This window comes from Pygocentrus nattereri, chromosome 19, assembly GCF_015220715.1.
Source record: "Pygocentrus nattereri isolate fPygNat1 chromosome 19, fPygNat1.pri, whole genome shotgun sequence".
NCBI classification, from domain to species: domain Eukaryota; kingdom Metazoa; phylum Chordata; class Actinopteri; order Characiformes; family Serrasalmidae; genus Pygocentrus; species Pygocentrus nattereri.
The window spans coordinates 14,499,290-14,512,841 of record NC_051229.1 but is presented as its reverse complement, the minus strand read 5'-3'; the positions used below and the strand labels follow the sequence as shown (position 1 = coordinate 14,512,841).

Below are 13,552 nucleotides of genomic sequence, written 5' to 3'. Positions count from 1 at the left end.
AGTATTTGATTACTGAAAAGAGATTGAGTGACCCTGAGTGCACGATGTCCACAACCTTCATCTGCACACAATCATGAAAATGATGCAGTCTACAGTAATCTAACCACAGTGGCTGAAAAGGAAACTGTAAGTGAACTCCTAAAAATACTGCTGTTGCCATGACTTCAAGTTGTTTGAAGGCAGTAAGTGTTAATGACAAATCTCTCACTTAGATGGAGGTTACTCATTCTTACCAAGCATTTAGTTTAGCTTATGAAGGAACACTCAGGGTGGTGGAAATGAGAAATCCCCCTTTATTTCTAAAGCTGTCCAATTTTCCAGCTCTCTCAAGCAGTCAGAGATGATGATGGGGTGATCTACAGCTCTGTAGTCAACACCTAAGAGGTGAGAGCAACACATTAAATCGCATCATCAACTGTTGTTTTTAGGCAACTTTAATGGGGAATTTCAATTTTTTAATTAAAATTCTAATTTTTTGAACCTTTCTCCATAGTACAATCATTGAGGTACAAACAAAGTCATTCACAGTGGTTTGAAGTGAAATGTAGAGAAATGTGGTGGTGGTATGAACCAGGGTTATAAAAAAGAATGTCAGTTTAATCTACCATAGAAAATGACCAGTGAAACATGTGAAAAATTTTTATATGTAATGCTAAATAGTGTTAAATCTGAATAAAATATTATTATTTTGGTACATATGTGTCTTCACCATGAAATACATTTCAGTCCAGAATTTGATCATAAATCATAAATCAATGTATCAGGCATCGATCAGTGTATTTATAACCATTTCACTTATTAACTTTCCATCCAGATTGAAACCATACAGAGAATATTCAGTCTTGTGTTGAACTCAGCTTTTTTTTCAAACTTCTGATGGCTGAAAGGAAGTTATAACTCAGTTATAACTCAAGTAAAAGGGTTCATTGCTTGAAGCTTTTAAGAGCAGTGCACATTAATGACGCCTAGTGGTCAAAATCTTGAACAGCAGCTATAAATCCTCTCTATCCTGGGGCATGTTTTAGAATAAAAGTCCAAATTTCTACCTTCTAGAGATTTAAAAGCATGTCACTCATTAGTGAAGCAATAAAGGAAATAAAAGCAGTAACATAAACAGGACTCTGGGGTGTTTTACATAACAAAATAGTTATATTATCTTAGAGGCTCAAGTTACTGTAGTTCATAGCAGGTGATATAGTAAGCCAGCTTTGCCAACTCAAGCAAGACCTTTCTCACATGAATCAATGACTTTATTTTACCATTTAAATTTTGGCACATATTTTATTATTTTATTAATTATTTTATTTTTTCAAAGAAAATCCAAATAGCTTTTAAACATGTGATACAGCGTAGGAGTTATTTACCTGTCTGACAGATTAAAACTGGTACATTGAAGCATGTGCACACATGCAGACATGGCTGACAAAATGCCAGTAGTTGAGGCCAGCTTACCAGGTGATATATATTTTGTGCTCCATGCACACACATGTGTCCATCTGTCTTCCCCAAGCTCTGTCCCCTTGTCATGTCCCTTACCTGTGTTTAGTTTGTAGCTCCTCCCGTTCATTATTGTCATTTGTGTAGCCTTGGTTCCATGTCTTGTTCTTAGTCTTTGTTCTTTATTTGTTTCCTCTTTGATTTTGCTTTTAACAAGTGCCTTTAGTTTTGTGTGTTAGTTATTCCTCTCAATTAGTTTTCATCCTTCAGTTCTTACAGTCAATCTGGACTGCAGTAAGCTCAACTCCATGCATCTGTGCATGCTGATCTCTATCAGCAGAATATGCCGGATAGAATATCAGAGGAAAAAAGAATGAATTTTGTAACAAATCTGACCTGAAATGTGATGTCATCTAGTTAGCTGTATATTTCTTCCCCACCCCTGATATTTGATTGGCCAATCCAGGGGCACCTCCCAGATCTGGATCTGATATTCACTATTCCCAGATCTGGATATTATTCACTATAATTTGCCAGACTTGTGAGACTAAATGCAGCTCAAGTGTGATGCCATTTTAAAGTTCAACAGATAAAATAGCAATGGAAAGACATATCAGTTTATTGAGTAATGCCTTTGTTTTTTTTAAGTTTTATTTTCCATATTAATGTATGAAATTGTCATATAGCATAACTAGTCACTTGAATGTCAGGAAGCTGTCAGATTTATCCATCTGCCTGCCAGATAATGAAGTGTGGAGAAATTATTTTTACGTGCTACAGCAAGCCCAAGTGGCAAAGTTGACACCCTATGACCATGCCACATTTAAAATCTCTGAGCTCTTGATTGATTGTCTATGGAGTTTGCGTTGCTTAATTTTTTCATGTTAGCAGGAATGTGGCTCCTCAATCATTTAGAGGGGTGTCTTTCATACTTACATACTTTTTTGCCATATAATGTACTTACTCAAGAATATGAGCACAGCAGTCATATTTCTCAGATGTCACATTTATTAGCAGTCTGAAATTAGTCCATTGGAACTTCTTGTATAGTTTGGATAAGCTTCCTAGAAAAATAGGCATCTTGCAAGTATAAGATGGTTGTAATTCCTGCAGATGGTGTTGCACAAGGATAATTGGGCAGGATTTGTGACAAGATTCATGAATTGAGAAGAGATGGTACAGTGCAGTCGATGTCTCGTTCAGTGTGTGGAGTATGGGTCGCAAAGCAGATGTTAATGATGGCAAAAGGGAATGATTGCATTTGGGCATATAAATGGCCATAGTGTGAGAGAATTAGCTGAATTTGCAGGTGTATTGAAGCATACAGTCATATGGGTCTATCAGCATTGGCAAAAATCCCAGTCTACAGGAAATTCTTGTCAGAATTGTTGGGCGAAAGATGAAACTGATAGACAGGTGTGTTTCACGGCTTGTGAATAAAATTCGCTTCGCTTTCAGGCAAGAATTGCTTCTAGAATTCAATGCGTGTCCCTCACAACCAACTTCTGAAAGAACACTCCCCAGGGAACTGCATACCATGAACATATGAAGCAGAGTGATATGCAAAAGGCCTTTGTTCACTTCTGCTCACATAGATGCGTGGTTAAAGGTTATGGGCGAAGGGACACAAAATTGGACTATTCCATCCATCCATCCATTATCTTCCGCTTCTCTGGGGTTCGGGTCGCGGGGGCAGCATCCTAAGCAATGATGCCCAGACCTCCCTTTCCCCAGCCACCTCCACCAGCTCTCCAAGGGGGATTCCGAGGCGCTCTCAGGCCAGCTGGGCGATATAGTCACGCCAGCGTGTCCTGGGTCTTCCCCGGGGTCTCCTCCCAGGTGGACTTGCCTGTGACACCTCCCGAGGGAGGCGTCCAGGAGGCATCCTAACCAGATGCCCGAACCACCTCAGCTGGCTCCTATCGACATGAAGAAGCAGCGGCTCTACTCCGAGTCCCTCCCGGATGACTGAACTTCTAACCCTATCTCTAAGGGAGAGTCCAGACACCCTGTGGAGGAAACTCATTTCGGCCGCTTGTATTCGCGATCTTATTCTTTCGGTCATTACCCAAAGCTCATGACCATAGGTGCGGGTGGGAACGTAGATCGACCGGTAAATCGAGAGCCTTGCCTTATGGCTCAGCTCTTTCTTTACCACAACAGCCCGGTAAAGAGCCCGCATCACTGCTGACCCAGCACCAATCCGCCTGTCAATCTCCTGCTCCCTTGTACCATCACTCGTGAACAAGACCCCGAGATACTTGAACTCCTCCACTTTCATTCATGACTATTCATGACTAGAAATGTGTTATCTGGTCAGATGATTTTTATTTCTGCCTGCGTGTTAATTATGCTTGGCATTGTGCAGGCCTCAGTAAACCTTCATTGAGGATTGAGTGCAAGGTGTGGTTCAAGTTGGAGGAGCTCTGTGATGTTCTAGGAATGTTTTAATTACATGGGTGAAAGGACCGGCCGTTTTTGGTCCGTTTATGAAGAGGAACCAGAGAGTGGATCACCTGTCCTGTGGAAAGTCTCAGTCGCAGCGAGCGCGCTCGGTGCAGGAAGACAGAACCACTCTCGTAATCAAAGAGTTTATTAAGTCTTCTGCACACAGAAAGAAGGGCACTCCTTCTTTTATACAAACACGTCCTGCCCTGTTGCGTACAAGCAAACAGGGTGGACCCAAATAAGTTGTCTAACAGTCATGAAATGCTAAGCTGACACTCACGGACCACCGGAACTGCCCAAGGGAGGGGGGCTTCTGCTCTGTGTACGATAATCTTACCTACAAAAGAGAACAAATGGTTCTGGACAGAATGTTGTCCCGATAAGAGGAGCAAGTTGTTTGTGCAAACTGCCAAGGACAGTAGCTATGCTTGCTGCAAAGTCTGCTTAGAGCAGAGTTAGAGCAGAGTTAACCCTTTCATTCCCCTCTTTTATGCCTCACCTACTGGTGGGGCATAACAGGGCAAGTTACTGTGGTGCGTGAGAACACACATACATATTGTTGGTGCTGGAGATGAGAGGCTGGTATACCAAATACCAAATAGGGAACCAATGGAACCCCAGCCCCACCCTCCATGTTCGTCTAATTGGAGCTGGGTCGACACTTGTCGCATGCGATCCAGGGCAACAGAAATAGACCCATGATCTTCATCATTAGCGGGTATATACGTGCAACAGGGGTCCTTTGGTTGAGGTGACTGGGCAGTGAATGGGGCTTTAAAAGTGAATAGGGTTGTACATGGTTAAATGGTGGTGAAGTGCATGCCAGAACTAAACCCATTCTTGAAGTAATTCCAAAAGAAGCTTCATGTCATCATCAATGACATGTACACACTGTGAATTAATCACTTGTACTACCAGAGCACACCATCAGTCTTGTGTCTGAGATCAAACATCTGAGATGTGTTTAGAGATCAAATATTCACAATTAGGGTTTATTTCCTCTTTAAAGTGGAAATAATAAATACATTTGAGTTAGATTAATTCAATCCACTGCTTCTTCAGCTTTTTCACATTTTCCACATTTTAGCCAACTGTTCATTTCTGTTCTCTGTGTCTTGATTGTAGGTGTAAGCAGATCTGGACAAAACGCCAAACCAGAAGACTGACAGTGAATATGTACTAAATATACTAACACATGCTAATGTGAAGATGACTGAAAACTTGTCTGTGCTCACAAAGCTAACTTAGTGTTTGACATGTCAGCTAAAATATTTGTATTGATGGTATTTAGAATTATGATGATGCCATATTTATATTCCACAACTTAATCACTCTAATAAACTGTCTAATAACAGCAGGTTGCTGTAGACTAACATGCTGTTGCTTTACATTCCACAGCACAGGTTTGGTTCTGGTTCATTGATGCTCCACTAACATGTGTGGATTGATGTGGTTAATTTTCTCTGATTGTCAAGGCCATTAGGGGTTAATGTTTCAGATTCATCTGTCCAACTATTGGATAGTAGGCGTAGCTGAGGAAATGTAACAGGAAATTTGCACAAACTAATTGACATGTTTTAAATGTTAGACTGATTGCCTTCTATGCTAAATTATAAGCCACATACTGTCTAATATCAAAGTAAACATCAATGTGGAGCACAGTGATGCTCTGAGAACCTGTTCAGACCTAAGAGGCTTTATTAGAACTAAAGGATTCTATTAATGTAGGTCTATATGTCAGTTTCAAAATGTCAATGGGTCATCTGGCTTCAGCATTCTCTCAAATCGGTGTCTCTTGTTTTCTTACTTATCAATAAATGCATCCCCCAAGAACTGTGTCCTGCTTCTTTCAAAGCATGAGATGCGACATGCCTTGTATTTAGAAGGCATCATCTCCACATCCTTCTTTTAGGCTATATAGCTAAGCTAACTAATAAACTAATAATTAACTAATAAACAGTTGCATGAGGTTCTGACAGTGATTTTTACATGTTATCAGGATTTTCTGTAGGAGTCAACTTTAGAAAACATGTATTCTTGTGTTAGCTAACCAGCTTACATGTAGGATATCCAATTGCACACTACACCTCGCCTGTTTTTCAGATTCAGCATTAGGAAGTGTTATGGAAAGCTTTGTGGCAGAATCTTTAGTACAGTTCAAATCAAGATATCACAGAATGATGGAGCACAAATCATACTTTGCTTGTTGTTTTTGCAGTGCTGCAACAACAAAAGAGAAAAAAAGACGAAAAAGAGAAGAGCAAAGAGAAAAAGTCCTTAAAATCCAAAGAACTTGATTTAATTGAGAGAATGAGTTTGAGAAAGAATTACATTACATGAAATATGGTCTAGAATTCCAAATCTAAGAGACTAAATCAAGTGACCAAGACAAGACAGATAACCAGCCAACTTACCTGACATTTGCTTGTTGTCAGTCTGCACTCAAACACCTACAGAAAATTGACAGCTGTTACCCATAGTGTTAACCTGCCTCATTATGGAATGATGCTGGGATAACTGGGTGATGTTAGTTATGCTTGCTGACAAACTGAGAAAGAGTTAATTAAAGTTAATTAGGATTAAACTGAGAATATCAAAATCAGGAATTCTTTTAACAATAAATTCATGTCTTAAGATATTAATTTTAACATGAAGTGGTTAAAAAAAAACACTTGTTTGTGCCAATTCTGAAAAAATAGTTACTGTGGCATGTGCAAAAATTTGGAAATGCTAGTAAACACCCCTTTGGCAGATTTTGTAGCATACTAATGCTTTTTGTAGCCAGCTAGCGAGTTTTTCTATGTTGGTTTGAGAAATTTTCACCCATGCTTCCTAATTCTTTATTCCAAAATTCTTGGGTTGTTTTGCATGTACAGCGTGTTTAAGACCTACTCACAGATTATCAATAATCCTCAAATCAGAGGACTGTGAGAGCCATTACAAAAGGTTTGGTTGTATTTCTTTTGAGGTAGATTTTTGGATCACTTTGTGTTGTATAAGCTTGCCTTTTTTCAGCTTCCTAACTGCCTATGTCTCAATACCCAGAATTTGTTGATATTTAGTGTAATCCATTCTTCTATCTACATGTGCAATGTTTTCTGTGCCTCTGAATGCAAAACAAGCCCAAAACATAAATGATGCACCCACATACTTAACAGTTGGCAAGGCGTTCTTTTCATCAAATGCTGCTCCTTTTTCCCTCCAAACACACCTTTAGGGAATGTGGCCAAGACATCAATCAGTTTTTTACTTTTAACTTTTTTTAGGCGTCATCTTCATTTTGAGCTCTTCAGCCAGCTTCTTAGAGGAGCCCATGTTGAGCATTAGCACAAGATGTGAAGAGTTAGAAAATTTATTATGCTTTCAGCTGACACTTCTTGACCCGGCTAACCAGTCCTAATGAATCAAATAAGGTCTAATGTTCTTAGACTTTACTGCTGTAAAGTTGTCCAAACTTTTGCTCATGTCACAATTAGCATGTGCTACTTTTTAGATTTTTGTAAGTTAATCAAATATAAAGTAACTTTGTATTAACATTTGTAGAAAAATATATAATTTTAACAAAGGAAATGTGCATTAACATTTGCCACTAATGAAATGCTGTTCAAATGCTGTTGTTGGGGCAGTCGTGGGCTGGAGGTTAGGGATCTGGCCCTGTGACCGCAAGGTTGCCAGTTCAGTCCCCAGGGCTGACAGTCCATGACTGAGGTGTACTTGAGCAAGACATCTAACCCCCAACTGCTCCCCGGGCGCCGTGGATAGGGCTGCCCACTGCTCCGGGCAAGTGTGCTCACTGCCTACTAGTGTGTATGTGGTGTTTCACTTCACGGATGGGTTAAATGTGGAGGTGGAATTTCCCCGGTTGTACTTACTTCAAAGTTTATTACTTTTCATTACATTCGTGAATAGGCGGAGCCTTTAGTATATCTCACTGCAAATTTCAGTTTCCCACTTAAGCACACCCAGTTGACTCATCTGTTAATCATGAAGTCTTTGTGAACTGAGTGAGCTTTGTTTCAGTCCTCTGTTAGATAATAATAATATGTCTTCAAATAGTGATACAGAGTACAGTAGTAGTGTTTTTGAGAGCGGAGTGAAATAGTCAGGCTGTCACTGAGTCAGTATTTTTCTCAGCCCATTACTTTGGCAATTACTCAGTACCTTAATCTCCCAGTTGGTGCATGTTCTGCACTCAGCAAAAAAACGATCTCTATTCGCTGATCCAGCCCCAGAATAGACACAGAGATGAGGAAGTGAGAATTGCAGGACTTGGTTCTACACAAGAAGAAATCATGCGCTACCATTTGCTTTTCATTTTCTTCATTCCACGTAAGTTACTTTTTCATTTGGTGTTGGCAACTTTTAACATTACTGGAGATAAATACTTGCACGGAGTTGTGAATGTGAATGTATTATTTGTTGTCCATACAGGCACTGTTAGCTGGACGTGGTCAGAAAAGCAGTTATCGCTTCAAACTGGATCATCGGTCACCATCCCGTGTCATTATGATATCAAATATATACAACATAAGAAGTACTGGTGCTATAATGCTGGGGGAGCATTTAATTACTGTAAGATTCTGGCTTATGAAAATACTACAGAAGATAGAGTAACAGTGACTGATTATCCAGCTCAGAGTCTCTTTACTGTGACTATGAGAGATCTGCAGAGTGGAGACACTGGAATGTACTGGTGTGCTGTGGAGATTGGAGGACTAACTGAGCTAGATGATAAAACGGATCTTTATCTCACAGTACAGTCAGGTAGTAGAAAATAAATGGAATATTCTCAATAATGGATCACACCACATACTGTGTTTAATTCAACTGTTCATTCCGTCACACTCTCAGACAGAATCACTTGTCTTCATGTCCAGATCCTGATCTGTCTGTATTGGAGAGCAGTGTGAGTGGTCAGGAAGGGGGCAGTGTCAGTGTCCAGTGTCTCTACAGTGCTGGATATCAGAATGAACAGAAGTGGTGGTGCAGATCTAAAGACCAGAGGTGCTACACAGTGGGAAGGACTGACACATCCCAGAATTCAGCAGTGCAGATCAGTGATGATGGGAGAAGTTCCTTCAGTGTGGAGATGAGTGGACTGCAGAAGAGTGATGCTGGCTGGTACTGGTGTAAAACTGGAGATCTGCAGGTTCCTGTTCATCTCAGCATCACTCAAGGACATTCAGGTAAGATCACAATTTAAATAATTGTATTTGGAAGTATTTCTTAAATACATATTTTCCAACTGTCATTAAGCATGTACAACCAATAACATTATTGATTCACAATGGAGGGTAAACATTTTTGGAGATTTTCTTAGTGTTAAAAATAGTGTGACTTCTTTCTAACTAGACTGCGATAGTTTAAAGTGAAACTGCCCTTGAGTTATGCTTTTTTTTTGCTCTCTCTTTTTTTCTTTGGACTTCTCTTTTTTTAATTCTTTTTATGACAGAGTGTCCATGATCTCCTTAGCACAGTACTGTAAATAATACATCTGAGTCAGACAACAAAAAATATCAGGTGATCTAACAGACACAAGGTCAGAAGGGAAAGGTGTGGCCAAAAAGTGACATTTTACCTCCTGGAAATGTGAAATACCTAATTCAGTCTAATAAAGTGTATTTCTTTATTCCCTCAAAGTTCACAGCATCATGGCTGCCTGCCTCACTGTACTTCTGCTGCTGATGCTTTTGGCTGGTGTAGGATTCTGGATTCGGAGAAAGAGACGCAGTGAGTATTACTAAGCGTATCACTGTTTGGTCCTAATTCACTTTGGATAGTTCTCTGTCTGTGATCTGCAGATGCTCAGATTTAAAATATCTGGTTTGGGAATAGGACCAGGGTTTAGGCAGTAGCCTAATATGAGGGATAAGTAGGGCTATAAGATTTTGGTTATAGTTATGATAAGTATTAAGGTTAGGCTTAAGGATATAAGTGCCAGAATGGCTCTTGGCTTGGAAACAAAGTTCTAGGAGAAAAAAAAAACTTTGTTATAGAATCAATATGTGGTGGTTCTTTAAAAAATCTGTAGTACTTATCATTTTCAAAAAATAGCTTAACATCCATTGGTTCCTATGCAACCAAAAGTGGTTCTTCTAAAAGAACAAATTTTGTCACCTTTATTTAAAAGTATATTGTCGCTGTCCAAAGGAAAACATATATGTCTGCTTTTTATTTTTTTTTATTATTATTTATATTATTATTATATTTTATTATTATTTTATTATTTTTACTTTCCTACATCATTTAAGCATGGCAGCTGCTCTTGAAATTGCACAAAAATTTAATGATTAATGGACCAATAGAAATTATCCGCATAAAATCTCTTTTACATGAAAATGTTTTTGTCCTCACCTGTAAACCATTTTGAGGATACTGGTTGTTCTTTGGACATTGATGATATATTAAGATAATAGCTAATAAGTATTTATTGAATTACTGAATGTTAATAACTATTAACATTCTATATTATAACTAACTAACATAATATATTATAATTATAATTAAGGGTCTTCACACAACTGGACTATTCAAAGAAATGTTCCTCACAATGTTACTTAAAGCTGCACTATGTAAGACTTTTTTTTTAATTGAAAGAAGTAGTTTTACTGAATCAGAATTAAAAGAAACATGCTAAAATATGAAGTGTGGGTGCCACTGCAAGTTGCCCTATAAAGCCAGAAATAAGTATTTAAAAGTCAGATGTGTAAATGTCTGTGTGAACGCCACACTCACAGTCTCAAAAACAAGGTCCGGCTCAATGTTTAGGATGTTTATTGCTTTTGTAGGATGAAAATCTCGCATCTCCAAAATGTTCACTTTACAGGAGAAAGAAAATATCGACATTACTTTTGATGTAAGTCAACAGAGCCAGACTTTTTTCCAAGTAATTTTGGTCACTTTCTTTCCATTATTCATGAAATGTACATGCAATGTAAAGGGCAACAGGCATTTTCAAATTATGTCAAAAACGGAAAACTATCAAAAATGCAGATACAAGGTTTTCTTCTGACAGCAGCGATTATGCAAAACCAGCATTATACTGCTGAAGATATGGTGAACATACATGAGTACTCTTTCAATGTGCTTACAATCTTCAGATTCATCCCCTCAAGGAAGGGGTCTAAAGCACAAAGCCATCATTACAAAGTGTTCTTATGTATGTTGCATGCCATTACACATTTCCACCAAGATGGTCTGCAAATCTCCAAAGCTTACACATTGTAGCTTTGATTAACTGTGCTATTTCATAAATTAAAAGATTGGTCAGTGAGTTATTCACTTTACACTTTCCATTTAATGCAGCAACAACAGAGGAAAAGCAGACGGAAATCAGAAAGAAAAACCCTGGCCAAGATGGACACACTGTAAGTGTACAAGCTGAATACTGTCCATCTTAGTGTTGACAATGATGCCACGTTATTCATTTTCATCATTAGAATAAAGCAGAAAAGACTCAAACAGTATGTGTCTCACCACTATTTAATATTTTTACTTTTGTGCACCTACTGCCACTTTAACTCTTCCATCCATCCAAGATTCTGTTCCTTCTTAAACTAACATTCACACAAGTAACTACACAAAATCACATTAGCTGCCTTGCAGAGTGTATGTGCATTTAAAATGAGTAAAGGTGATATTTCTGAAAAGATTAGATACATGATATCCATTTGCTTAAGGAAGTAGAAAGTCAAAGGAAAATAATGGAAAAAAGGAGCTTTCAAAACTGGAGGGATTTAACTATTGAACGATACAGACAAAATGGAACTCCTAACAACCATGCAAGACCTGAACATCAAGCCAAAAATCAGGCTCCACTCTTGCTCCAGATCTATTTGGTGTTTCTGTCCATCCTTCCACTGTGATAAGACAACTGTACACTATGAGTCTGAAAGGAGGTGCAGCTGTCAAGAAGCCCTTGCTGTGAAAATATAAACAAATTTTGAACTTGAAACGTGTTGACTCTTAACACAGCTGCCCCTACATCAAGAAATATAACTTAAAACTCTGTTATGCAAGGAAAAAGCCATATATCAATTCTATGCAGAAACGCCACCTCTGGACCCAAGTTCAACGCAGATAGTCTGACAGATAGTGAAAATGAATGCTGCTGTCAGATGAGTCCACGTTTGAGCTTCTAGACGACGGGTTCTCTGTGACAAAAACGGAAAGGACCATCCAAACCTTTATCAGCAAAAGGTGCGAAAGCCACCATCTGTCTTGGTCCAGGGGTGGATGACTTTGCCAGGCCTGATTCTGCATGTGCTAAATCAGCATGACTTTGTAGACATAGAGTGCTGAAATAGGTCAGTGAAAATATTGGAAATCTTTTCTTCGTACTCTTGTCTGTTAAATACAAGACAATTAACAAATCAAATATCCTTGTTTTCCAACCTTTTTGTCAATGCGGTTTGTAAATACATGAAATGTTTCCACTGTATGCACAGTTTATGTCTCTCAAAAAACTGAAAAATAGAATAGAATCTTTTCTCTTTTTTACAGGAAACCAAAGATTTATCATACAGTACAGTTATTTTCAACACAGACAAAAAGAAAATAAATCAGAGGAGCCCAGAAATTCAGGTTTGTTGTTTTTGTGATTTACATTATTTCTATGGATTTACATTAAGATTATGGAGAAGAATTCATGTAACTCTACACATTCCACAGGTATATATATATATATATATATATGTATATATATATATATATATATATATATATATATATATATATATATATATATATATATATATATATATATATATAATGTGTCTGTTTGTGTGCATGTTTGTGATGCAGACCTGTTTTCCATCTGAAGACCCAGTGACCTACAGCACCTTGAGTACCATGAAGCGAAGGACAGAACTATGATATATTTTTTCATGATTCAACACATTGCAACACTTTAGCTTTTTATATGCTTCATAGGCTTCTGAGGATTTGTTAACTATATACACGTTTGAGCAAAATACTTTGAAAAAGTACACTGTCCTAAATGAATTCAGTAATGTATCCTGTTAAAACACAACACATAACATTTACCATTTAAATTAAGTTCTGAAATTCTAAATATATTTTCTCTCTCACCCTAGAAGGCATTTGATCATTCCTTAAAAAACCTTAGTAGTGCTCAGATAAATAACTGGCTCATCATATTGATTTATCAGTCTAGTTGGGCTTTAGCAGTGCTCAGTGAAACTGAGATTAGTAATTGATCATCACATTGATTTGTTAGTCTACTCAGGCTTTAGCAGAGCTCAGTAACACTGAGATGAATAACTGATCATTACATTGATTTGTTAGTCTACTCAGGCTTTAGTGTCTGTAAAGAAGCATTCAGTGTTTGTAAAGAAGCCATTAAGTTCCTCTTTAGAGTTTGTCTAATGAGCATGTTTTTAAATTACTCAATAAATAAGCATTGATTATGTTTCTTGTGAAGATTTTTTTGTATTCGGTAAGTATTCCGAAAGTATTCTAAAATAACTGTATTTTGAATACAGATACTTCATTTCTGTATTCTGAACTAGTATTCCCAAGACTTCTATTCCGATACATCCCTACTTTGAGCATATACATCCATTTGGAGGTGTATCTTTATGTACATGAGCTAGCTGTGAACCAACAGATCAGTGTAGGATTTATCATTGGTTGTTGCATACAGCTG

At 38.0% G+C, this 13,552-nt stretch overlaps 1 protein-coding gene across 1 annotated transcript; it reads left to right on the top strand.

The window, feature by feature from the left end:
• The first annotated feature begins 8,112 nt into the window (after positions 1–8,112).
• LOC108427124 (CMRF35-like molecule 1) lies at positions 8,113–13,315 on the top strand. Its single transcript, XM_017697070.2, has 7 exons — positions 8,113–8,214; positions 8,317–8,649; positions 8,763–9,071; positions 9,526–9,615; positions 11,191–11,252; positions 12,388–12,468; positions 12,688–13,315. Exons 1-7 carry the CDS (start codon positions 8,178–8,180, stop codon positions 12,757–12,759), a joined length of 984 nt encoding a protein of 327 aa, XP_017552559.1. The 5' UTR covers positions 8,113–8,177; the 3' UTR covers positions 12,760–13,315.
• Positions 13,316–13,552: the final 237 nt, after the last annotated feature.